This window comes from Cupressus sempervirens, chromosome 1, assembly GCF_028749045.1.
Source record: "Cupressus sempervirens isolate cs-2001-9-10 chromosome 1, ASM2874904v1, whole genome shotgun sequence".
Classification (NCBI taxonomy): domain Eukaryota; kingdom Viridiplantae; phylum Streptophyta; class Pinopsida; order Cupressales; family Cupressaceae; genus Cupressus; species Cupressus sempervirens.
Window position 1 is genome coordinate 266,154,649 of NC_143118.1, and position 26,332 is coordinate 266,180,980.

General features: G+C 33.6%; 1 protein-coding gene across 2 annotated transcripts in view; it reads right to left on the reverse strand.

Moving 5' to 3' along the window:
- Nucleotides 1-6,826: 6,826 nt before the first annotated feature.
- The window catches only part of LOC149577142 (cyclin-dependent kinase D-2-like), a 97,006-nt gene continuing 77,500 nt past the window's right edge, over nt 6,827-26,332 (reverse strand). For both annotated transcript variants that reach the window (XM_089822423.1, XM_089822427.1), the window contains 3 exons: nt 8,058-8,293; nt 7,662-7,937; nt 6,827-7,500 (listed from right to left, as the gene is read on the reverse strand). In XM_089822423.1, coding sequence (XP_089678549.1) covers nt 7,368-7,500; nt 7,662-7,937; nt 8,058-8,293 — 645 coding nt within the window. In that variant the 3' untranslated portion in view covers nt 6,827-7,367. The remainder of the gene's footprint in view (nt 7,501-7,661; nt 7,938-8,057; nt 8,294-26,332) is intronic.

The following is a 26,332-nucleotide window of genomic DNA, read 5'->3' on the forward strand; positions in this document are numbered from 1 at the left end:
GAAAATAGTACAACTTTAAAAGGAATACACAAAATAAGAGCTAAACAAAGAGAAAGTAGAGAGTATTGAATAACAAACATGTAAATATTTTCTAACACATAAAGGAGGAAATAACAGATTGACAAAATAAAAAAATTCTCCAAATATTGAATGAACAAGACATGCCTTTTTGTGTATGTACCTCCTCTACTTTGAATCAATAAATGCAAACCCTTGCTATGGAAAAGTAAAGAAAGACAATATTAAATAAACAATTGACTCTTAGTACTATACAAAATAGACAACTACAAAAATAGAGACAATTGAAAATCTAATTTGAACCTCATTTATATGAATATGTCAAATACCTTTCAATATGTGAGTCTTCTCAAATTTATGGTTCTTTGAAATATTTCGACCCTATAATAGGCAAAAGTTTAACACATGAGAAGATTTTCGCATAGTTTTTAGACATTAAAATATTCAAAAAAATAAAAATAAAAATTTATTAAGATTTAGGAATCTTATTATTATTTATTCTAATTTTGGTACTCTTATTTAATAAAATAGACATTTTATATTGATTAATGGCGATATACATTCTACAATGGCAAAAAAGTGGAGTGGGACAGTGTGAGTGTGTTAATGTTAACATTTATTAATAAACAAAGTATATTTTTAGTTCCTACCATGGCAGGAATACTTATGCATTCATGTTAGTGCTAATATGACATTAACTTGACCAATCAAATCAAAAAATTTAAAAGTTTATATGCAACTTACAATTTGTATATCTATGTTTCATTTTTCCTTATTTTATAAATGACATTTTGTGCTCATTCTATTGGTCCATACTATTTTGGGAGGGAGAAAAATCAATTTTCCTTAACAAAAATTCACATATTTTTTCAACAACAATGATGTCATGCATTAATGATAGCATTATTTTTTTCACAATTGTGACAAATTGATTAGAGTTTCCAAAAAGTAATTATTTTATTTTCCACCTCACTACCTAAGACATAAATGCATGTCTAATCAACAATAATCACTAAATCATTTGTCTTACCAAAGATTGTAAATATATCAATCTATTATTTTTAACATCTTATGAGTTTAAGTTTATTTAAAATCTTACTTAAAAACTAATTATCATATCATTTTAAAATACATTTATTTAATTTTTCCTTCTCAATAATTTAAAATTATTTTATTCTAATTTTAAAATTAATTTTTATTCTAAATTATAATTAAATTAATAAATAACAAAAATATATTTTTAAGAATATAATTATTTGATAAATTTTTACTAAAAATATTTATAAATTTTGTTACAATTTTTTTTTAATTTAGTTTTTAATGTTTTATATTTTATATTTTAAATATATTTATTAGTGTTACATTGTCCCTTACTTTTGTCAATCGTAAAATGCTAACTTTTTTCACACTATGTTTAACTAGCTATTTTTTCCAATCTTGTTTTAATTCTTTTTTGCATTTTAAAATTTGTAAAACTAATATTGTTCTTCAAACTTACTAACTCTTTTGTTGGTTTGGATCAAGTAGTCAACAATTTATTTTTTTAAATTTAATAGCTGAATTTATATTGGAAAAAGTAGAAACGAATACTTCATTGATTTTACTCAATTTTATAATTATTATTTAAATATTTCTTAAAATAACATAACCCTTAATCTTTTTTTCTTTTTTTTTTAAATTCTCTTCCAACTATCTCTATTTAGTGTCCCTATAATAACATGTCATTCTCTCTCTTTCAAATCTCTTCATATATTTTGTATCCTTCATTTCTATCTATAAAATTTCTATCTATAAATCTCTATTATCATTATCTCTTTTTTCAATCTATCTTCATATATATAAATCTCCATTTTTTGTTCTTTTCTAACTATTACGACGAATATATCTCTTTTAACTCTCTCTTCATATATTTTACTCTCTAATTTCCTTCTTTCCTAACTATTAGCATGAACTTTGACGCAATGCATCTCTTGTTAAAACTGCATCTAATAAACTTATAAATAGAAATATATTTATATTTAGATGAAGTAAATTATTTTCTATTGACATTTATTTAAATAATTTTTTCTTAATAAATCTATACTAGTTACTTAAATTATTAAAAAAGTATATTATAATTTTTTTTAGTTTTATTGTTAAAATTAAAATTAAAAATATATTTTTTCAATTAATATAAATCTATTTTATTTAATACAAATCAGTAAGATTAAAATATTTTATTATTATTTAATATTATTTTGATATTTTTATTTAATAAAAAATATTTTATATTGATTACTTCTATTATTAATAAATAGATTAAAAAAATATTTTACTATCAAAATTTAAATTGAAAATATACTTTTTCAATTAGGACATATCTTGTTTTATTTAATACAAACCTATTGTATTTATTATTCTCTAGAATTAAGAATCTTATTATGGTTTATCTATAATGTTTGAAGTTAATAAAAAAAAATCAATTATAGTTTATTTTAATCAATAAAAAAGTAGATAACAAGATTTTTACATTTTATTGTCATAAAAACTTTGAATTATATAGATTTTAATTTATACAAATCTATTGTTTTTTTTTTTAATATAGAAATTTATGAATATTATTTTTCTTAATTTTTATGAATATTTTTTCAATTAATTAAATACATTATATTTCTATTTTTATAAAAATAGAAATTATCGAAGAAAAAAAATTATTTTATGTTTAATATAAAAAGTAATATTAACTTTAATAGATAATTTTTTTGATTAATAGAATAAATTATATTTATTTTTAATGAGAATAAAAATATTGAGAAAGTATTTGATTTTTAAGATATAAGAAGAATATTTTTTAATAAAATTAGAAATATATATTATTAACATTGTTAAAGGGAAAAAAAGAAAAATTCTCCAAACTGTCTTTTGATACGCCTTTACATTTTCAAAAGACTGGACCAAAATGTAAACCTTGATGGTTTGTGACCCCTTGGGCTATTTGCCCTCTTGTTGGGAACTTTGGTGTGTCCCTCTAGTTTGTTGGGTGGTTTTTCACACTTGTTTTAAGATTCGCATTGTTATATCTTTCTTGTCCCTTTGTACAAGGTTTCGAGACCTTTCAAAACATGTTTTTACTTAATCAAAACATTGTTTTCATGAGCGTATTTTTCGACCATTGCAAAATGCTCTAATGATATTCTAAAAGTTGTTATGTAATTTTTAAAGTAGTTTCATGGCATGACACAAAATTTCCATACAAAAAGTACAAGAGCAATCCCACATTAAAAGTCTATCATCTATTACGTAAATTATTATATCAACATATATATCTTATTATTAATATATAATATATTTTACTGTGCAATAATAATATTACAAATTATATATATATATATGCGATATTATTATTATTATTCGACTAAGCTATACATTAATAGTTTATTTTAATATTCCTTTTTCTATATCAATTATTACATTGTACACTTTATTTTAGAAAATACTTACTATTCTCTTTTTCAGTCTATTGAGAATGCAAGAAAATAGAACAATAACCATGCAACCTCATTATTGAATCAGCTAATTACTGCAAGTTTAACAAGTAATACATGATAGTATAAAGTCTGTACATTTATCTTCCTTCAAAACCTTATTTGTAAGAAAATAGGATGGAATTTATAGTATGGAACACTGATTACGAGTAATCAGTAAATAAATTGCGTTTATATCACCTAGTTGAGGAATGACCCTATTAGGCATTATATCCTCATGTATAACATAGTACCAAATGGATAGTTTTAGCATGCCATTCAAGAGTCTTTTGTTTTTGACATTTTCGTAGCTTTTCCAAGTTTTGTTTGAAGCCATCAACAAACAAGGGCAAGGGTCTTTTTTTTTTAAAACTCGATCATTTTTTAAAAAATAATGGGTCTAGACCATCATTGTTGATGATGGTGTCCCTATGTATGGGACATTGCGTCTTAACCAAGTAGTAATCTATTAGGATTCTCAGCTGTATACATGCTATATTCTGATTGGACAATATTCGATTTTTTTCTTTTTATGTTTTTGAGGGGTGTTTTGTACTGATTTCAACTTCTTTGTAACAATGGTTGTAAATTTGGCACACCTTGATTCAGCAAGCACTACAGTAATATTGTCCTTTGTATCATTAAGATGTATAAACTTGTGAAACCCCTACATGTGCATTTGCAAATGTCTCAAGTACAAGTGCAAAAATGAAATGAATCCTAAAGCAATTCTTGCAATTACACATGTTATGTACACATATTTATGTCATGTGATATACAGGTTAAAAATTATTTGCAAGTAAGTTGCCATGAGAAACAATATATACATGAAATGTCTTAAGGAAGTGGATTGAGATATCTGTCCATAAAAATATCGATGGCTGACGTAATTATATTCCATTATTCGATTAGATATATGCTCCACTAAGTTTTCCAAGACGGGGACGTTTTAGGGGACGGGAACATGTTTCCGGTACAGGTACGGGTCAAAGCCAAAATTTAGGGGACAAGACCTCAAGGGGCAGCCATAAAATATAGGGGATTTTCAAATTTTTATATATGGAGTATTAGACTTTAGAGATATATTTCAAATATGCATATCATAACATTGATAAACCATTCACCATAGAATACATGAAAATTCAAAATTCAAAACTATCAAAATTAAAATCAAAATGAGAATATGGTATGATATATGATTATATCCGAATATCGCATATGGGAGACAAAGCCTGTGCAGATGGGAGACAGCGCCCAAAAATAAATTGGTCATTTGGCACAGCATGGGGGACGGCCAAAAGGGGTACCCGCGTCCTCATTTCATACCCAGTACGTGTACGAGGGTAAAAACCCAGGAAACGCGTCCCATGGAGCATAGGATATATATCAACCCTTGTGACTCTTTTATCAGCTTGTAAATGCCATGATTTTCTAAACAAATGAATCGAAGACTGGATATATAGGAAAAATTATCCTTTTTAAATGAATTAATATTGATTGCCCTAATTTATTCGTTGAAACAATCAGTTCATAATAGATTCATGCAGATTTTCATAGGTCCTAGAAAGCACTACTTAAATATAAGGGTCAATTGATATTTCATTTTAATTAAACTTTTGGGGAGTACTGTCTGGCATTAGTTTGCATCTTGTAAAAAGATTTTGTGAAAAGCTTTACCACATGTCATTGATATGCACTCTGAAAACATAAGGCTTCTATAGTTCAATTCCCCGTCCAAAGGTGTGCATTGTAGGTACAAAGACTAATAATCGAATGTAAGTATCGTATTATGCATAAATGGGTTGTGATAGGTGTTGAGCATCATAAGCATTGTTAATGTGAGGATGTTCTGATTGCATCTAGTTCACCATTTAGTTGTCAAGGCACTGACATTATAATCACCACTAAAAGTATACCATACGTTGCTTTGAATTTTGTCAATCCTAATGTATCATGTATTCTCAAAGCTATCAGGCTGCCTTTTATCATCATTTATCCGAGTACATATTTTTTATTGGATTAATTTTGTCACGGGTGCTCTAAAAAGACTGTAATTTTCATTATATTAGGGGCTAGTTCTTCATTTTGACCATTACCCTGTCATTTGACATTTCAAATGAGTATGAGAGGCTGGATTTTCTTCTACCAGTTGTAGCTCATTTTAATTATTTTTAGATAGTCCCAATTTTGAAATCCAAGGTTCCATGCAAATCAATCTAGAAAAATAGTTTCCTGTTTGTCGTACATCCTGAAACTAGGTTATTTTACTTGAAATGGTAGAGTTTTTCTTGTCAGCATGATCATGTGTGAATGGGATTTCATAAATTGTTTATTGATTAAGTTTCTCCAAATGAATTAAGATCTTCATGATTGTGATCAGAACTTTGAACTAAGTCATAGTGGCAGTCCAACTTTTCAAGAATCTGTGGGTAGTGTATGAGCATTTGTCTGATGGAAGAAGCAACCTGTGTAAACTATCTGAAGAAACTAATGACTTTTTCAAATGTCATGGGCTGATGTTGTGCCAATATTTATCCAGCAAAGTATACTGAAAGGCTTCAAAGGTCGGCTTTGGTTGCTTAAGTATTTACATAAACATCAAAGCTTATATTTTATTGATCAAAATCTAACATCAGACTTTGAACCACTGGTTTCATTATGAATAGCTTTTTGAACATAGTATAACATGTAGCCTTGAGAAGCCCTAACTTGTACACCTCAAAAAAGCAACAGAGGGTGACCAGATACCATTCTTCGTGACTGAGTCACCAATAGACACTGGAGGCATGCCAACATTAGCCTCTACAGTCAAATTTTTGTTTCCATATCCAAATCTAACAATGGAAGAGGACATGTAGGGAGTCATATCTGAATTGAGAGAGAGTTTGTTTCATTCCATAGGTGGCTTCAACAGCAGCTTATACTGATCAGTTAATAGTGTCATGTATTTTCCCTATTAGGCAGGGACTCCAGCTGCATGCAGCTCTTGTTTTTTTTATATAACACATTTAACAACTCAGCATATGCACAAAAAACAATAGATGTTGGCATAAAACAAAACGGTAACCATTCTGCTTTCACAACTATTCCACAAGGCGATGAGGGAATGTCCCAAGAATTCAGGGGTGGACCCATCAAAGAGGGGAACCAAATATTCCATCTTGTCCAAATAATTAATAGGTAGCAGTTTTATCAATGTCGGTTGCAAATCCACTGCAGAGTCAGGCTTGATTTAGGGTTATACTAACAACAATGAACATTCAACAAGTTAAACTAACATGATACAATCACATATGTATGCAATATAGGAAAATATAAGATGGAAAATTGTTATTTCAACTGTCGCTCAATGATTCACAGTTCAAATGAGCTCTGTTTATTATTCAACTTTTCCACTTTCCAAAATTACATGGTCCTGAAGCCTTTCTAATAAGAAAAGGCTGAAGAGTAAAAGCCCCTAAAGCAGTGGATTGCAATCACTATGCTTTGCCCTTACTAAACAAAGGCTTATGATTCTATGCTCAGAATTTCCCCTTTTCTTGTAATGTTAAATTCACAACTGTGTTGTGATTGATTGATCCTGAAAAATTGTAAGACAAGATGATCTACAAGGTGCCGTATGCTTCAAAATCTCTGGTACTGAGACTTGTGGGTAAATAGTCCAAAGCAATGCATTGCATTCATCATTTCTCGCCCCCACATGTAACAGCTTAAAGGTGCTTGTAATTTAATATAATATACATGATTAAATTGGATTCAGGTCAATCTCACATTGGGATCTCAGTTCTCCTCACGAAAAGGTGGCATAGAACTTGTCTAGACTTCCAACAAGAAATCAACTGACAGTTATGAATACCTCCCTCTTTTGGTACTATGTGGATGTAGATCCAAATCACCTCCACTTTCATTCTCTCGTGCACACTCATCCAATGCAGCAGCCACATCCATTGTTTTCCTCTTCAAATGTTTCTTACCAGACCTAAAGAGTCACAAATATAGCTGTCAAAACTTAAAACAAAGGGGAGAGATGGAAATCTCCCAGGAAAAACAAAGTCAAGCCTTTGTAAGAACATGACAAATACATATATATCTAATTTCTATGAATCGTCCAAACAGAAGTTACAGATTTACAGCACATACTCGGTGATTCTTGACTTGGGAGGGTAAACTTCACGAAGTTTATCTGCCGGTATGTCAAATGGATTTGTTGTTGCTCCACTTGCAGAATCAGAGGTTTGCGTTGACTGATTTCCAGTCGATTCTCCTGGAAAGAGCATAACCCGTCTTACCTTTGAAGGAGATAGCAATACCGGAGCACTAGGACATGCTGGCACTGGAGGCATAGATTGGTTTACAGCCTTCGAAGGCTTTGGAAGCAAATCAGGCCTTGTGGGAACTGGTGCCGAAGAAAAATATCTACATAAGCAAATGCTTATGATTAGTACAAAACTTTGAATGTCTGCATATCTAAATGAAGCAATGAGGTCTGTGTTTGTCCTTCCATTAAATTTCAGCATCAAGATATAAAGGAAAGACCTGTGTTCTAATGCTTGCTGTGCAGAAATCCTCTGCTTTGGATCGAAGGCAAACATCTTTGACAACAGATCCAAGGCATCCTCAGTGGCCATGGGAAATAAAGAACGTAGAGGTTGTGCGGGAACCTGTTGAAATTCAACAAAATCTGGAAGAGCATGCACGTCTGGCCACTGTGATCGTTTAGGTGTTCCAAAGGCCGCAAAAATCTTACCTAGCTGGTCAAGATCGCCATTACCCTGTAAGCATATTTTAATCAGAAAATTATTGAAGCCTGATGATATTAGTCAATAGTGCTTTAATCACCATGCATACAAATAGTCGAAACAGAAAGAAAACTAAATCAACCCACATACAATAGATAGAGAGTAATAATATGAATGAAATAGCACCCACAGCACAACTCAAATTAAGCCCTCCTATTTTCAGTTGTCTTTATTTAGCATCCAACCAAAATATTTACATGTATCTAATTTTCCAAGGGTCTGTAGGGTTTACATATTTTGTCATATCTAGTTGTCATTGTAGGCTAATAATGGAGTCCAAATTGGAGAAGAAGGTTTCTGTGCTTCTCTATTTCAACTCAGCTAATCCCAGCAAGATAACTTCTCAAGACAGGTCACCATTATCATAACATGACATCAACATCTGTTCCAACAACATCAGGTAGTCCTGTATAGTTGACGATCATTTTAAAAGAACCAAAAACAACAATACAAAGAGAAATAATTCACCCAAAAATTAAAACCATTGTTATGCCACTTTGGATAAGCACCATGATCAAAACTCATTCATGAGTGTCGTGTAAAATCAATTATATATGTGAGACTGAATATATATTATATGGCTGTCATGTAAAATCAATTATATATGTGTCGCATGTGTGTGTATCAGCCTCATGTTTGATTATAAAAATTTAATTGCAAAATTTAAAATATCTTATTAAAAAATAATCAAAATATCAATATCAAAAGTTAAGTGTATAGTCCCGCTCCTCGATCAAGTTAAGTGTTTAATCCTTCTAATACTTTTGTGTATGTAATCGACCTCATTTTTTATCTTCACTTTGTTTCATTTGGAGTAGAGTTCTAAAACCTCTCCATATGTGTCCAAGCAGAAATGACTAAAACTTGAGGGACTCCCTTAGTCTCTGAAATGTCAAAGCACCCATTCTTCAATTAAGATATAACATTCAATGTCAAAGCACTCGAAAGTAACTTCAGCAATTAAGGTATAATCTTCCTTTATGAACTGTTATTCAATATAATCCCAGTTGCTATAAGTTATGGCTTCACAATAACAATCAAATATGTATCGAACCACTTAATACGTCACGATACCCACTATATTTATCCACTCTTTTCTTGTTTGCAGTTGATATATATTTACACTCTTATCTGTAAGCACAGTTTTGATATCAGGAACTGAGGCAATGTTACCTGCAGATATGATTCAAGTCAATGGTACGATCTACGCAATATACAGTGTACACGGTGGCTTATATCATTCTGGGTTGCAGCCTTCAGCCAATGGTCTCCTTATCATTCCATCGCTGTATCCTTTGATATATATATGTGTTTGTGGAGTTCAGTGTTCAACATTTGTCAACTTAAGTACCAGATTGCCAGAGTATTATCTTTCCCACTGTAGAGCCGATGGCTTTGTTGTTGTTGGTTAGCTGATATTTATTGTTTTCCCCTCCAAAAGAGAGCAACTTGGGTATTCAATGCCCAGCAAATGTGAAACTTCACGGATGACACAGATAATAGTAATCCATGTATCTAGTGATACATCCTGAATGCAAACATTCATGTTTTGCTCAAGCGATGCTAAATGAATATTATATGTAGTAACAGATTCTTTCTATATATTGAATTCTATTCGGAGGATGATGTTCCTTATCAATTATCACTTGTATAATATAATTGTTTGTTTATTTCTACCTGAGATACACCCAGCTTGGATGCTAATTTTTTATTTTCTCATGTCTCACAGGCCTGGTAGGAAGCCCTCTCTATACCATGTTGATTTTTCCCAATATATGTATCATCAATGTTTTGTGAGGAAGTTATTCACTCTTCCTATATTCCTCTCTCTCTCTCTATATATATATATATAGTGGCGCTCCTTCACCAAGGGTCACCACACTTCACATGTGGCCTTATTAATTATAATATAATATTTATATTATATTATTATTCAATATAATTATATCACTATGATAACTATCTCATATATTTAATTACTATGTTAAAGATTCGGAAGCGGATGCAGGGTGCAGAATTTTTTTTTTGGGGGGATGCAGATTTGTACACACAATGTATATGCAAAGAAATGAAAGAAATACACAAGATTAAAACATTTGATAGCTTGTAACTTCACCAATACATATTCAAATACTCAATAAGAACATAAAATATAAATTGGTTCAATGATATCAATATCACATGCGTCTATGTTCATGATTTTAGCAAATCATCACAACTACAAAATCAAAATATAGTTCATCATTCAATGTTTATCGCTCTGAATCCATATCATATCGATTCTTTTAAACTCGTCATCATTTCCTGGTTCCATCTCCTCCAACTGCTGCAAGTTCAAGATCATTTGAACCCAAAACAGTTCCACTTGTCGTAGATACACCATGTGTTAGGATGTTATCAGCATCATCATCCATGATTGTGGTGATTGTGGGATGCAGAACCATTTCCTTCCAATATGGTCATCTCACCAAACTGAAGGAAGACCGTTGGCATAGAGACATTGTGCAGTGGCTTTATCAGCAAGCTCTCTTGCCTCTCTTGCCACATTGACTTTAGAACTTTAAGCTGCCTGGCCCTCTGAACTTTGACTACTGATGGTGGCCATCTATAAGAAATAAAATAAATTTAAATTTAAAATAAAATATCAACATCAAGAATATAAGTGCAAAAAAATGATAGAAGACTACTTATAGATAGATTGCTAGACTTCTTGCTTTACTTAGCTTTTTTCAAATATAAAATTAAAAAATCTTGAAATTAATTAAATTTCAATCGATATAAAAACTATGAATATCAAGCATACAAGTAAAAAAACCATTCAAATAGATACCTGAGCTTGTTTCTTTATTTCTTTCAAGAAAAAAAATATTAAAAATTTAGTCAGAATCTCTGATTTTTTTTATTAAATCACTCCAAAATGCGATTAAATGCTTACCTCAAAGGTTATTAACTCCTTTGTGGAAGCTGACTCTTGCCCTACAATTGATCCTCTTAGAGAATAATCAAGTTGTCTTAAAAATTTCAAAATGATGATTGAATGGCTGAAAGGCCTCTATTAGGGCCGTTTTAGGGTGGGTTTGGCAAAAAAACAAATGTTTTAAAAGTGCAAAAATGCACATGTTTTAAAGTTCTTTCAAGTGGAATGATTTTGTTTTTTGTTTTTTCTGGGCGTCAACCCATGGAGGCCACTAGAAGCCCTTGGATGCCCTATGGGTGCTGCCCAAATGCCACTCATAGGCATTTGGATGCCTGTGGGTGGCATCCAAGTGGCACCCACCCAGCTTCCACTCGTACCAGCACCTCCGTCCACATTCGCTTCCGATTCCAGGCAAAACCAACAAGTATCAGTATTTGAGTTTAATATATACAATTATATTATCTCAGCAAATATAACAATAATAATTATATTACCAATATAAAAATATTACCCTAATAATCCTATTATCAATATAATAATTATTTAATAACAATAAATATTAATTAATATACTATCAATATAATAATTATTAATCAATAGTATAATAATTAATGCCGATAGACATTCTATAATGGCAGAATGGGTGGAGTGGGAAGGTGTGAGCGTGTACATTTACTTTTTAGTTAAATTTGACAACCATCTACATGTCAAGATCTTAATATTTATTATAAATATGGTATTATTTTTTTATGTTTAATAAATGGTCCATAAAATATTTTTAAAATTATAAATTAAGAGATATAAATAATTATTAATGCCGATAGGCATTCTACAATGATAGAATGAGTGGAATGGGAAGGTGTGAGCATGTTAATATCAACATTTACTTTCTAGGTTAAATTTGAGAACCATCTACATGTCAAGATCTTAATATTTATTATAAATATGGTATTTTAAAAAAAAGTTTAATAAATGGTCCATGAAATATTTTAAAATTATAAATTAAGAGATATAAATAATTATTTAAAAAAACTATAAAAAAAACTTAAGTGTGCAAAAAAGAGGCAAAATAAAAAAAAATTAAGTGCAAAAAAAAGAATAGAAATAAAAATGTTTTTAGATGTAGTAAATTAAATTTTAATCATGCTTATAATGGATATCTATCGACATTTCTTTAGATAGATTTATTTAAGATATCTATACTAGTTGTTAATCAATAGTATAATAATTATATTACCAATATAAATATATTATCAATAATTATCTAGGTTGTAGGGGGTACGCGTACCCACACCCTTGATACGTGTACCCACATACCCAAGTACCGGGTACTCAATGGAGAGCATCATAGCTAAGGACCTTCATTAATATTTCTGATTTTTGTTTGCATATCCATTCTCGTTTATCAAGCTCAATTTAATACGTAATCAGTTTGAAACTTCAATACAATACTGATTAACTAGTAAACTTTATCATTGTTCATGTCGGAAGTGTTTAAAGTCTGCCTTATATGTTATACATCTAAACATTCATCATATATCATTATTATTATAAATATTGCAAATCTGAAATTGAAAACAATAAATTGCGATGTGAATATCAGGATTTAACTGTGTGATTTTGAGTCAACTCGATGAAACAATAAATTGCATTCACAAACTTTATCACAATTCTTGTTTTAAAAAACCATTATCATGACTCATAATTTCAGATTTTCTATAAATATTAAATTTTATTTTAAAAACTTGATGTACCCAAGTACCCCCGTCCTAATAGTCGTACTCGCACCCATACCAGTAACCTAAGTACCCAAGTACCCCCGTCCCCATGCAACCTTGATAATTATATTCACAAAACCTTTATGTTATCTAACTCGCCCTAAAGGAATCTGACCAGAGCTACAATAACATCAACATGAAGACTACAGCAATATTAGGCTTGACTCTTTGTTTAAATATATTTATCATATTATATATTTAAAATAAAGCATTCTTCATTTGTATACTATATATTTGTTATTTTTTACATATTAGATTACAAATCATTATTAGTATTTGTACTTTGTATTGAAGATGCTTTATTTTATACTTTTATTGGTGACTGTCATGTCCTTAATCTTCCTTCACTTTTAATATGTTATTATTATCTCTAGATTATTACAATTCATTTCGAATATCCCTTTGTTCAGTGTTCAACATCTCTACTCTCCCTTTGAAACTTGAACTCAGCAGTCAAAAACAAGACACAAATTTAGGACTTGACAAAAAAATCAGTTAGGACTCGGCAAAGACGAAAACCACAGCTTTACTAAAAAACAAAAAGAAATTAACTTTTGATCTTGTATGCTTGTCTTCTTCAAACCGTACTTCACAATAAGGACTAGTTTTAGGCACCGAAGAGCAAAATGAAATTAGAAAAAAACAGCGGTACCCTGAGTTTCCAGGGCAGCAATGACAAGGGACGACTGGACGAGTTTCCGAGAAAGGCAAATTCTTCTGCCCAAGTTGGGGATGGTGAGTGGACGGCAAAAGGGATGGCTATATAAAATATAGGAAAAATTTGCAAATATACATGACATTCATACGAAAATATGGACAAAGCATGCCATTTAAACATCATAAAACCTTAACATACAAGGTTACAAAACTTCATTGTTTCAAAATACAATATGCATTCAAAATTCAGAAATTGGGATTCAATGTTCATTGTCAATAACATATATACATGTGATAATGAAAAATATACAAAACAAATATGACCAAAGGTTAAGTGCTGCCATGTAGTTTCATGTTTAATATAAAAATCAAAATACATAAAAACAAAACACGCTGCTGCTCCTATACCGATCAAGCCAACTCAGCATCAAAATCAGAGTCATCTGAAGGCAAAGAGGGACAAAAGAACTTAAATACTTCTGTTTGAAGCAGCAACTATTGAACGGGCAGGCTTGAAAAGAATCTATTCTGGCTCATGAGCGCCTGCAATGACCAACATCTTGGTCTTCTAATGTTTATGTGACTGCACAGCCAGGCCTATTATTGTATAAAGAGATTAATGATGTCATTGTCATTCGTTTTTGCTTGTTTATATTGATTATCATTTGTAATTCTGGTCCCATCTCCAAATCTACTATCACTGCATTTGTTTTTGCATTTGTATTTTAATCAGCTTGTATTTATTTTAGCCTTGTTGCTGCTGCCAATTAGAGAGTACAAGTAAAACACTTGAAGATTTTATGCTTGAAACAGAATGGAGAAGATGCAAGTATAAGCCACATTTTTTACTTTTTAGGGTATGTAAGAAGGTGGGGCCCACAAACCGACCTCCCATAAAGCAAAAAAAAATTGGCATTTTTTATTTCTTTTACTTTTTTGTATGTAAAACATTGGGGATGGACGACCATCCCCGGTATGGTTGGGCGGCTACAACTTCCCCGGCAGTCCTTGAGGCTTCCAATCGTCCCCCTTTTTTGGGTGAAATCCTCGATGTAATCACCTAAAATTGGCACTTAGAGTATTAGCCCCCTTCTCATCATTTTGGCTAATTGAATTAATCATTTACCTAGACCAAATTGCTAATAATCAATTAATTTGATTATAACCTATAGTTTGACTATGCTATCCTAAGTTCATTATTTGATTAAAAGAATTGTCCCCTTTTAATTAAATAAAAGCCCCCTTTCTTCTAACCCACTAAATGTGCACAAATAAAGCTCTTTCTCTATTTTACAAATTAAAAGAAAAGGCTTTGTGACTTTTGTTTTATATGAGAAGTCAACTTCTATTTTATTGGTTGACTTGTGTGTGCACATGGATCAATCCTATTTTCAAACTCCACCCTTGATCATCCATCATTTTGACCTTGATCTCTATCGTTCATACAACTTTAAAAGAAAGAGCTCTCTCCTTGTCAAAGGATCCACGCTCTTGAGTATCGTTACTCTGCAGGTTTACCATTCGAATTCTTGAGAGCATTTGTGGAGAACTTCCATTTTTTTGTCTACATTCTCTCATACCATAGCATTTTAGCTTAGAATCATGTTGCATGTTAGTTTAGTTTCTATTTTGCTATAATCTAGTTCACATAGCTTAATAGTGGGATTGGTAACACTCTCATTCTTGATAACATAGCTGCATTTTGCATGTTCATACTAGTTTAACCTACATTTGCATTGCATTCTTGAGGCATTCTTTGTGGACATTTGCATTCTTGCATCTTGTCTCTAAGAGAACCTCCTGTTGCATGGTCTACTAGCAAGAAACGTATTTCTAAGGCTCAATTGAGAGCCCTCACACATTCAAATATACTTTCTTGCACTCCATGGATAGGGAGCTCTAAGTGGGCATCCAAGCATTCCGAACTCATGGAATCACTTAGATATAATAGTTTAGAGTGTGACACATTTATAGTGTACATTTTTTGCACCCACCATGGAGCTTGAGTCAAGTTTCTACCTCCATTTGCTTTCATTTCCCATTTCTCAATTTTTTACAACAGCATATTGAATCTAAAAAAGTGGTTTTGTAGAGTTCTCACTTTGGTTTTAAGGCTAACCCATATGCAGATTGGTTTGAAGGCCAAAACCATAGGTTTTTGAAGATTTGATCATATCTCCTAAACCGCTTGGAATTCGGTTCTGAATTTTTTTTGTAAGTTAACGATGTGTTTGAGATGTCGCAGTCCAATTTTCAGATCATTTTGACTTGATTTGCGTTAATTATGAATTTTTCTTTTTTTTTCATAAAAAGTCGTTTTTGGTCAATTTACATCTTCATAAAGGTTTTTTAATTCTACAAGGGGTACTTTCTTTGTGTTTTGAATTTTGAGATCATATGAGAGCTTAGTAACTCAATTTGCAAGAATTGGTCTATTTTGGGAAAATAGGTCCCTAGGGCACAAATGAAGAGATATTGCTAAATTTGTTGCATTTTTGGAAAGCTCTCTGGTTTTTAGCAGGGGTCTCTTCTTTTCATTTATGTTTTTGGAGCCAAAATAATAGCAAACAAATCAAATCTTGTTGACTAGGTCGAAAACAAAAAGTTAAAAAGAGAGCATTTGTAATTAGTTTGCAATTTTTTAATTTATTTTTCCATATTCTTGATTGGAAGACAAATTGGCTTTTTTAGAGAACTAATCACCTTATGTTGCAGGTCTTGCTTGGTTATTATTCTCTAACTTGTGGTTTTGTAGGGAACACATGTCAAAGATAAAAAAATATAAACCTAACAAAAAAAAGAACGCATGTCAAAGCTTCAAATATGCAAGGGCTACTAGCACTTGTTTGCAAGGGCTACCCAAAGCATAAAAACCAAACTTGCTTGTATTTATTTTATTCCGAGTGTGTCATTCTACTAGTTGCTTTCATTTCCTAGGCACATTAAACTTGTGATTAAGATTCTTTGGTGATAGGAGAGTATGCTCTTCACCATTGTGGTAAATCAAAAATCTTGACTCACCTTTGGACTTCAAAAGCAAGAGGTTAATTGAAACTTCTTGGCGTGTTTGAGGGAAACGATCAAGATAGGAAAGTATGCTCTTCACCCGCATGGTGAATCAGAATTCTTGACTCTTGAAAGTGGATCCAACCTGTAGTAGTTAGAATCCTTTAGCGGGCCTACTCTTGAGCAATCAAGAGGAACGACTCAAGTGGGGACAAGCGAACCCAGCTATTCCAACCCACTATAATATCAAGGCTATCGAGGACATAAAACCTCGGTAGCCATAGCATTTGTCTCACCTAGTGCGATTTCTTGTGGGATTGCAACCATGACGAGATCACAAGGGAGGAATGCTTAAGATACTCTTGTGGTCGCGAGACCAATTACTCACCGCAAGGTGAGGTGTCCTGTGTCAAGAGCAAGAGGAGTGCTATGAACGGAAATCCTTTCTAAACACCCTAGGCTAGTAGCTACCTTATTTTGCCACTCAACTTCTTGGTGCAAGGATTGATCCTAGTGGATTACCTGGATCACCCCAAGATTTTACGCTCGCCATCTATGTTCCCTTGGTTGTGCTTATGGCATTTCCATGACAAAGCCAATATCTCTTGTGGGCAACCACTTGGTGTGAGGCGAAAGAGCACTTAACGTGGGCCAAGTTGTTAAGTAATGAATTGTGTCCTTTAGGTAAAATATTCTTGATGTGTCTTTGAATGTGCTAGACCTTTGAAAATCTTTTGAACATACACATGACAATAGTTCTAGGGATTTATTTTGAGACCTCACATATGCTTGTATCATGCAAGGTTGCTTTGTCCCTTGCTTGATTGTTTGAAGACTACTCCATGTGTCACTATCTTGCTTGGAAAAATAATTGCTTTTGAACATCAAACTTGCTATGCTATCAACTATTGTCAAACTTTGTCAACCAAGTCAAAAAATCAAGTGCAAACATTTGCTTGTGTTGCTTGCTAAGGGGAGTCTCATCATTTGACTTTTTTTTTTTATGTCTTTGGTGATTGAACATGCTTAAAGTGACTCTTTGGTCTTGGTGCTCTTGGTCTTTCTATCTTCATGGTCTATGTCTGCTTGCTAATTATCTTTTTGCTGAAATGGTTACCTTGATTTCTTGACTACACTCCTCGATTGGAAGACTTGTTCACTTGTGTTTTCTTATCTATCTACTTGGCTATTTGGGCTTCTCGCCTAGCTCTTGACTTGAGTCACTAATGTCGTAATCTTCTTGAACACTTTGCTTGATAAGTCACTCGTTCATTGCTACCTCTATTTGACAAGTGAACACTCTACCTCTCTAGTTTGGACATCAATTTATCTTGTGTCACCTTATTAGCATCCTCTAATCTCCTTCATGCTTGATTTTCTATCTAATACTATGGCATTCAAACCTTGTGCTACCAAACCTCAACCAAATCTAGATGATCATGATATCCTCCATGCCACTAAAGAGTTTCATGATCTATATGCTCAATACAAAGAACTAAAAGAGACAATTGATCTTTCTTACCTTCATCTCTCTAAGTGCATGATAGAAATGAAGTCTAAACTTGAAAAAAGGTTAGAGGAGAAGATTGCATTCTTAAATGAATCCCCTTTAAGACCTTTACATACACATGGGTCATCTTCTTCAAGGTCTACATAGTCTACTCCAAGACATCAAATGTCTTTATCTTCTAGATCCAAAGACCTCTTTAGAGAGAAAGCAAATGATACATCCTTGGAGCATACGACAAAAATTTCATGGCAAGCCTATCTTTGACCAATATGATGAAGACATGGATGTATGCTATGCACTTAAGAAACAAAAAGAAGATCCTAGGTATACTTTTGAGAGGAATTTTGCTTCCTTGGAATATTCTTATGATGACATTTTGCAAACACTTCTTAGCACTAAGCTCATCACATTGCCTAAGTCTAGCTCATATGGAAACCCATTCTTGGATATCTATTGTGCTTATCATCGACATAATGAGCATATGTAACATCCCGATTCATATATTTATTGGTTTCTCTTTGAGCAATATAATCAGAAATGAAACTAGGCAAATAGTTCCTAGCACAACCGATTACCAATAGAAATTCCAATAGAAGTTTTATCGACTCATCTCAGATACAACATTCAAAATTCGGATATAAAGCAAAATGGAATATAATGCTATAATAAGACTAGAAGGTTTTCCATGTGAATAAAACCCGTTATTCCACAATAACATCCAATATGTCGAACATATAACTTGAATTACAAACCAATAAGGTAAAACCAACAACTCTTATACTCTCCCTAAATACGTTATTGTATTATACATCAGCAATACAATAACCAGTACATAGAAAACCAATCCTAATACAGATTTAATAGTCAGATTGGAATGATAGGATAAGAACTTGTAAGCCAAAAGAAACCCCTGAAGTGATGTTTCCTGAGACAATGGGTTTGCATCCACTGTCTACTAGCACGAGGGGTTACATCCTCCAACTAGCTAAAAGCTTAAGCTTTATGAGACTCTCACAAGAGAGGAAACTGAACTGAATGATAAAAACAAGCATCTCCAACAATGAGCCTCTTTCCCCTTTTAATACGCAAACCAAGACTCCTCAACTCCTCTCTGGTTTTCATCTTATGCCTAAGGCATTTCGTCTTGTTCCTCCTTGCTCCTTTGTCCTTTATATAACATTAAATCAACCTATTTAATATTTTGAGCCTAGGTCTCAGAGTAAATTTAATATTGCATAAAATAAGACTTCAATAATTCAAATGCCAGATGTCCCTCTGCAATCTATCTCTCAACTAGATCCCTAGATCCCATATAACTCTCTGAAAAAACTCAGCACCTGCACCTGTAAACTGATCAACACTGACCAACACCATGACCATAGTAAAATCCTTGTCCAACCATAGATACAATCTAACAACACCTGGATCCCAAACTCTGTTATGCTGCCTTGCTGCTATGATGATATAGAAATATATCTAGGGTCCATTTATAATTCAGTAGAATTTGAATACCTGACTTAGATGAATGATGTAAGAAATGAGCTACCCAAAAGCTGAAACCACCATACTATGGACATCAGAATTCATATTGTCGGCATAAACTTGGAGAATTCCCCAACGCAAAGGAGCTATGAATATGAAGAATGCCGAGAATCTACCCACAAACTTCGCATTAAGACCCCACCAAAATATGTTCAGAGGCTGATGAAGAAAATTCACCCAACTCCTGAATGGGGTGAAATTGGAAAATATGTTGGGGCTGATCAAATGATAAGCAACAAAAGTTGATTCATCATTCCCATGCTGAAAACTGGATTCATTGTTAGAATCTAAGCCAAGATCCCAAAGTCTAAAGTCAAACTCTTTCTCTTCATGGCAAACGATAGATGATCCCTCATTTAAAACAAAAAGAGGATTGTCAAACGTCCAATCAGCAACAAATTCAAACAAAGGGTTGTCAACAAGCTGAAAATGTTCTAAAGTTTTGCTACTTAACTATTTGGGGCAGTCATCCAAGTCATACGCCTGTTGAATGCTCTCAAGTTCGTTAATGACTTCCTGGAAGAACTCCTACCTCATTCCATCCTCATGTTCCCAAGAAGGATTCATGGTTCTAATCTGATTTTCTGCCTCTTGAAGAGAAAATCGAGCATCATTTAATGCCTCATGATTATCCTTAAGCTCCCTTTTGAACTCCATAATCTCATTCCCTTCTTTATTCCACTGATCAACATAAATTTCAGCAACCTTAAGAATATAATCCCTATCGGAAAGCAAGTACAAATATTCTGATTTCATGGATTCAAGAGCTATTTTGATCACCTGCAGATCAACAATAGGCCAATCTTCTTTCCCTTCCCTTCATGCCTTCCTGTAGATATCCTCAACCAACTTGTGAGTGCTGTTATACTGTACTAGAGAAGTTACAATTCTATCTTCATTAACCTTCAACTAAATCCTTAAGGTGTGTATTTCATGATTGTCATTTCGAAGTGGTTCATCGTTTTGTAGGGTCATCTCGATATGTTCTTCTAATTTTATGTCATGGACATCAGAATTAAAAGATTCATCATACAACGATTCCAACTTGCAATAATCTTGAGTGCAACTGCCCTCATCTGCCTGTTTGTCAACACTAACCTCCATTTCACCAACATAAAAACTTGTGCCCTGAGTAATACCTTCCACGTGGTCGCTAAAAAGTTGTACATCAATAGTAGTTGACTGCTCTTCTTCTTCAAGAACCTCTATTCGAAGCTTGTGATTTGTTGGAAATTCCTCATACACAATTTTGTCTTGGCCCCTTGCAAGAAGATCCTAGACCAAATCCAAATACTCTCTTTTTGCCATCTCAGTATTATTTTGCTGGTCAACATAAAAATCCACATAATTACTGAATGGTAAAAGATTCCGAATTCAATTTGGAAGCCTTTGATACTCCTTGCAAATGTTGAGTATTTTTGCTCTTATTTCATATTGAACATTAACATTTCTGCTCTCACGATTTCCATTATCCTTCCTTTCCATCTTCAAATCCTTGTGCGTAACAGTCTTATCAGCCAAAGCAAGCCACATCTATCTCCAAAACCCCCAATGAGAGCTGAATGTCCTTGTAAACTACTTTAACATGCAAAGTATTCTCATTAGTTTCAGAATCCTGGTTCTTATGGGCAACTGAATGAAACATGCACATATCTGGTGAAATGGAAATAACAAATACTTTATCATGAATTTTCTGCAGAGCATCTAGCACTTCCCTTATGCACTTTTCCCTAGTGGTATCGAGTTTCCATCTATCTGCATGTGCTGATGAGGAGTGTATTCTTGTTGTTGGAGGCGACGATACCTTTAGTGCTGGTGTACAAGGAATTCAGTGAATCCACCTATATCCTTCAACAACTCGACATTAGATGACCACTAGTACACAAGTGACAAAGATTTAACAATCAACTTTTCAAATCTTCCCCTTACACCACGCAATCCCACTACCCCAGCAAGGATCTCTAGTGCATCTGCAATACAAGGACTGATGCAATTCTAATCCGACCCGTGACTATGAATCTCAGCAATTGCCTGAAGGTATCCCACACCTGCTCTTGTTAGACTATCCGTGTCAAGGAATACTCTTAGCAATAAACAATGAGAAGACACCGTTGGTTCGCAAAGGAAGAGCAATCGAATTTCATTCGGTCCAAACTGCCACGTCAGTATTCTGACACATTTCAGATTGCTAGGCTTATCCTTATAATCTCCACCACGGTTTAAGCAACTAAAGATACACAAGAGTGTCGGTTCAAGAGTACACCCAAATAGTAATGGCCAAATGGATAAGCATCTGCTCATGCCACGTTCGTGACTGCTGTTACAAACATTTTTATTTTTTCTTGCTAAGGTCGGGAGCAAAAGAAACACGGCAGCTTGACACTTGTTCACAACAACACTAAGTTCCTAGCCAAAAATCTCTACTACAGGTTTCTCGAACTTTCTACCCTTTCACAGTAGCGATTTCTTATTTCTCCTTAGGCGTTATAGCTAGCGTGTTTATCAACTCCCAACGGAGACAACATCTTCACAAATTCCTTTGCCAAACTCCTTTCCGCATGAGAGGCAATTGTTTGGGAAGGTTGAGAAATTTATTTTTTTCTCTCTAACGCTAAGGCTCTGTTAACCTGCTAGTTCAATTCACGTCTCATTCATTTTCTGGCCAATGTTTGGCAAGTCCTATGGTAACGGTTTTGCTCACTTTGGCATTACAAGTTCTTGCTCGACCTCCAACTGTGATAACGTTCCGCTACAACCAATCCTTCGGGGAAGAGGACACGTATCAAAGATGATAGATGAAGTCTTGCTATGTTCACGTTGTCGATTGTATGTCTTCATGAACTTGACTAGTCATTGCGGCCTGGAAAGGATAAAAAACGTTATTCCATTTATGTTGTCGAAAATCACTATCTCTAGTTGTTCTCATAATACCAGATGTGAACATATCCTAGCTAGGATTTGCTTTTCCATTGCAATCTTAATGACTCGTTCTTTTTTATGACCGGTCAAAATTCCCATTGTTTCATTAATCCAATCTATGAGATTCACATAAAGGAGCTCCCGATAATTAAAATTATAAACTTATTCTCATTATCTTGAATAGCTTAGCTTCTCCCAAAAATCATGATTTTGCATAGAGTATGAGGTCACCTGTTCATTTTAATATTCCCTGTGTGTCTTGATATATTCATTGTCATACCTTGACGCTACCCTATCTTTGGTATGTTACGGCTGAGTAACCCGATTCAGAATGCAATTTGACGTCGTCCTACATACTTGCCTCCATGATGTCTGCTCTCGTGTTGCTCTGATATTCCCTCCTTGGTTGCGGTTACCACTTGATTGAAGTTCAATTCGATAATCTGGATGAACACCCACCTCAAGTAGATGAAAGAGAAAATGGCTCCTCAAAAGAGCAGATGCAGGGTTTGGCAAGGACTGCGATTGTGGATAATGTGAAAACGCAACATCAAGTAGACTAGCTGTAATAGGCTTACAAGATTGCAAACATCATTATATTGATTAGTAAGAATAACAAGCCAATCATGCAATATCAGTCTTAAACTTGTCTTTAACTTTTTTCTCCAACTGTTTCTTAGACTGCTCAGGTGGCTCCACAAATTTAAATACAATTGCTATAAGAGACTCTCCTAAAGTAAGCATACCGCTAGGAGCAATAGTTTGGAACTTGAATGCCCAAGATCTTTATTGCACTTGAAACTTTTTTCCCAAGTTCATAGTAAAAGTAAAGCTTGCTTTCAAGATCAAGCCTGAGCCTACGTCTTGTTGGCAACAACGCTCTTGCAACCGCAAAAATAGAGTTAATACCTGAAGAATCAGTCCCACTAGTTCCCTCCTGTTGATGACCCTGAGAATGGTTGTTGCTTGAGCAAATACCTACAACTGTCTAGTGCACTTAACCCTGTCTTGAAATTTTCCCCAAGAGATACAAATCTATCAACTCAACTCATGGGGGAATGTGTAAATAAATTTCCAATCCTTGTGCCAAACCCTTAGAGAAAAGGACTATGCTCTGTAGATATTGTATCTCAACAATTACTTCACATGGTAAAACTAGTAATGGTCACTCGCTGCTCTTGATGCATAAACTTCTGAATCCAATTTTCGGATAATCTTTCGAGAAACTTGCTTCTGCCCAACAGGATGGCAGGTTCAATAGCTCTGATACCATTGTAATATCCTAATCCGGATATTTATTGGTTTCTCTTTGAGTAATATAATCAGAAATAAAACTTGGCAAATAGTTTCCAGCACAACCGATAACCAGTAGAAATTCTAGTAGAAGTTTTATCTACTCATCTCAGATACAACATTCAAAATTCAGATATAAGCAAAATAGAATATAATGCTATAATAAGACCAGAAGGTTTTCCATGTGAATAAAACCTGTTATTCCACAATAACATCCAATATGTTGAACATATACCTTGAATTACAAACCAATAAGATAAAACCAACAACTCTTATACTCTCCCTAAATATGTTATTGTATTATACATCAGCAATACAATAACCAGTACATAGAAAACGAATCCTAAATACAAATTTAACAGTCGGATTGGAATGATAGGATAAGAACTTGTAAGCGCGAAAGAAACACCTAAAGTGATGTTTCCCAGGACAATGGGTTTGAGTCCACTGTCTGCTAGCACGAGGGGCTATGTCCTCCAACTCGCTAAAAGCTAAAGCTTTCTCAGACTCTCACAAGAGAGGCAACTGAACTGAATGATAAAAACAAGCATCTCCAACAATGAGCCTCTTTCCCCTTTTAATACGCAAACCAAGACTCCTCGACTCCTCTCCGATTTTCGTCCTATTCCCTTGTGGCTCTTCAACTTCCCTAAGGCATTTCGTCTTGTTCCTCCTTGCCCCTTTGTCCTTTATATAAAATTAAATCGACCTATTTAATATTTTGAGCTTGGATCTCAGAGTCAATTTAATATTGCATAAAATAAGACTTCAATAATTCTAATTATGATGGGATTGTTGGTACCTCTAATGACTCATGTGATGAGGATACTTCTCTTGAGCAAGATCATGTTGATGAACCTATATCTAGTGATGGTCTCCTTGACACCCCTACTTCTTCCAACAATCATGAATCTCCCAACACTTCAAATATTTCCAACATGCCTCCATCAAATAAAGAACCTAATTCTTTCCGCATTGATTATGCCTATCCTCAAGGGCTACCTCTAAGAGAAACTCAAACTAATCTTTACTTGGCTGCAAATTTTTTTCATGCTGCTAAGCCTAAAGATCCACAATGTTCATGCGCTACTATGCCTACTTTGACAACTACTCCCTGCTTTCTTCATACTCCCTTGTCCTTAGAAGTGGCTTCATGTCAAGAGGACTCTCAAAAAGAAAAAGCTATAAATGTTAAGAAAGATCAAGATCAAGCACCCTGTCATCTCTTTCAAGATTTTTCCCCTCCATATCCTATACCTTATCCACCTCCTAAATATGATGAAGACACTACTTCCACTATTTCCCTTGAGCTTACTGAAAATTATGAGAAAAGTTCTCTTCGTATGCTATCCAAAGCTACTTGTCAAGATCAAAGTGTCCCCTCGTGTTTTACTTCTCTATATCCACTTCAAAATTGTACTCAAGCTTCAAATTCTCCTATCAAAGGCATTGCTCCTATTAAAGCTACTCATTTGTCTATTGATGGCCTTGGTAATATTTCTCACTCTATAAGATGTTGATATCCCTACACACTATCCTTTTGCATCTCCTAAATCTATCCTTGGTCCTTATCCATCAAAGCTAAAGCCTTCAAACCTTCCATCTATATTGGGACCTTATATTTCTTCATCTCCTACATTTTCCGCTCCTAGCTCTCCCATCACACCTCAAGATCAACAAAGACACTCATCCTTGATGAATTTCCACCCATCTATCCATTTAAACCACTCGTATCAGCCTTATTCATCCACAAATCCCAAGTCTTTTGGAACTGAGAATAAACATAAGAATCCATTGAAAAATGAAGATCACTATGTCCCATCAAATTGACATGTGAATGCAAGGAAGAAAAAAACATTCAAAAGACCACAAAGGTCCACTATTAAAAAATTGAAATCAAAGCAAATATGAGTTCCTAAATTCATTATCGAACATACGCATTCTAAAGCATCCAAAGGAAATGAAAAATCTAAAGCTATATGGATTCCCAAGTCTCTTTTGAAAGACTTTACTATTGAAAATACTTCAAAGTTTACATTCAAGCTTCTAAAGGCTTCCACTCCATATTCTTCCAAACATCTTCATAAAAAGCTTCCAAAGGCTTCCACTCCATCTTTTGAAATTCTCCTACCACCTCATACATCTTAACCTCAAGCTATTTCATCCACAATTCCTCCATCATTACAACACCCTTCAAGGTGTGTGTTAATGTTGATCTTGCCCACTTTTTCACCTACCCTCATGAAATCCTCTAAAACTTACACTTGCTATCCATGCTCGTTCAGTTCTTTCAAGACATGAACTCTTATACTCATACTTATCCTACTACCATCTCTCTTCCATCACCCTATCATCATCTTTGACCATGCTTATCTATGGTCTTAGCTTAT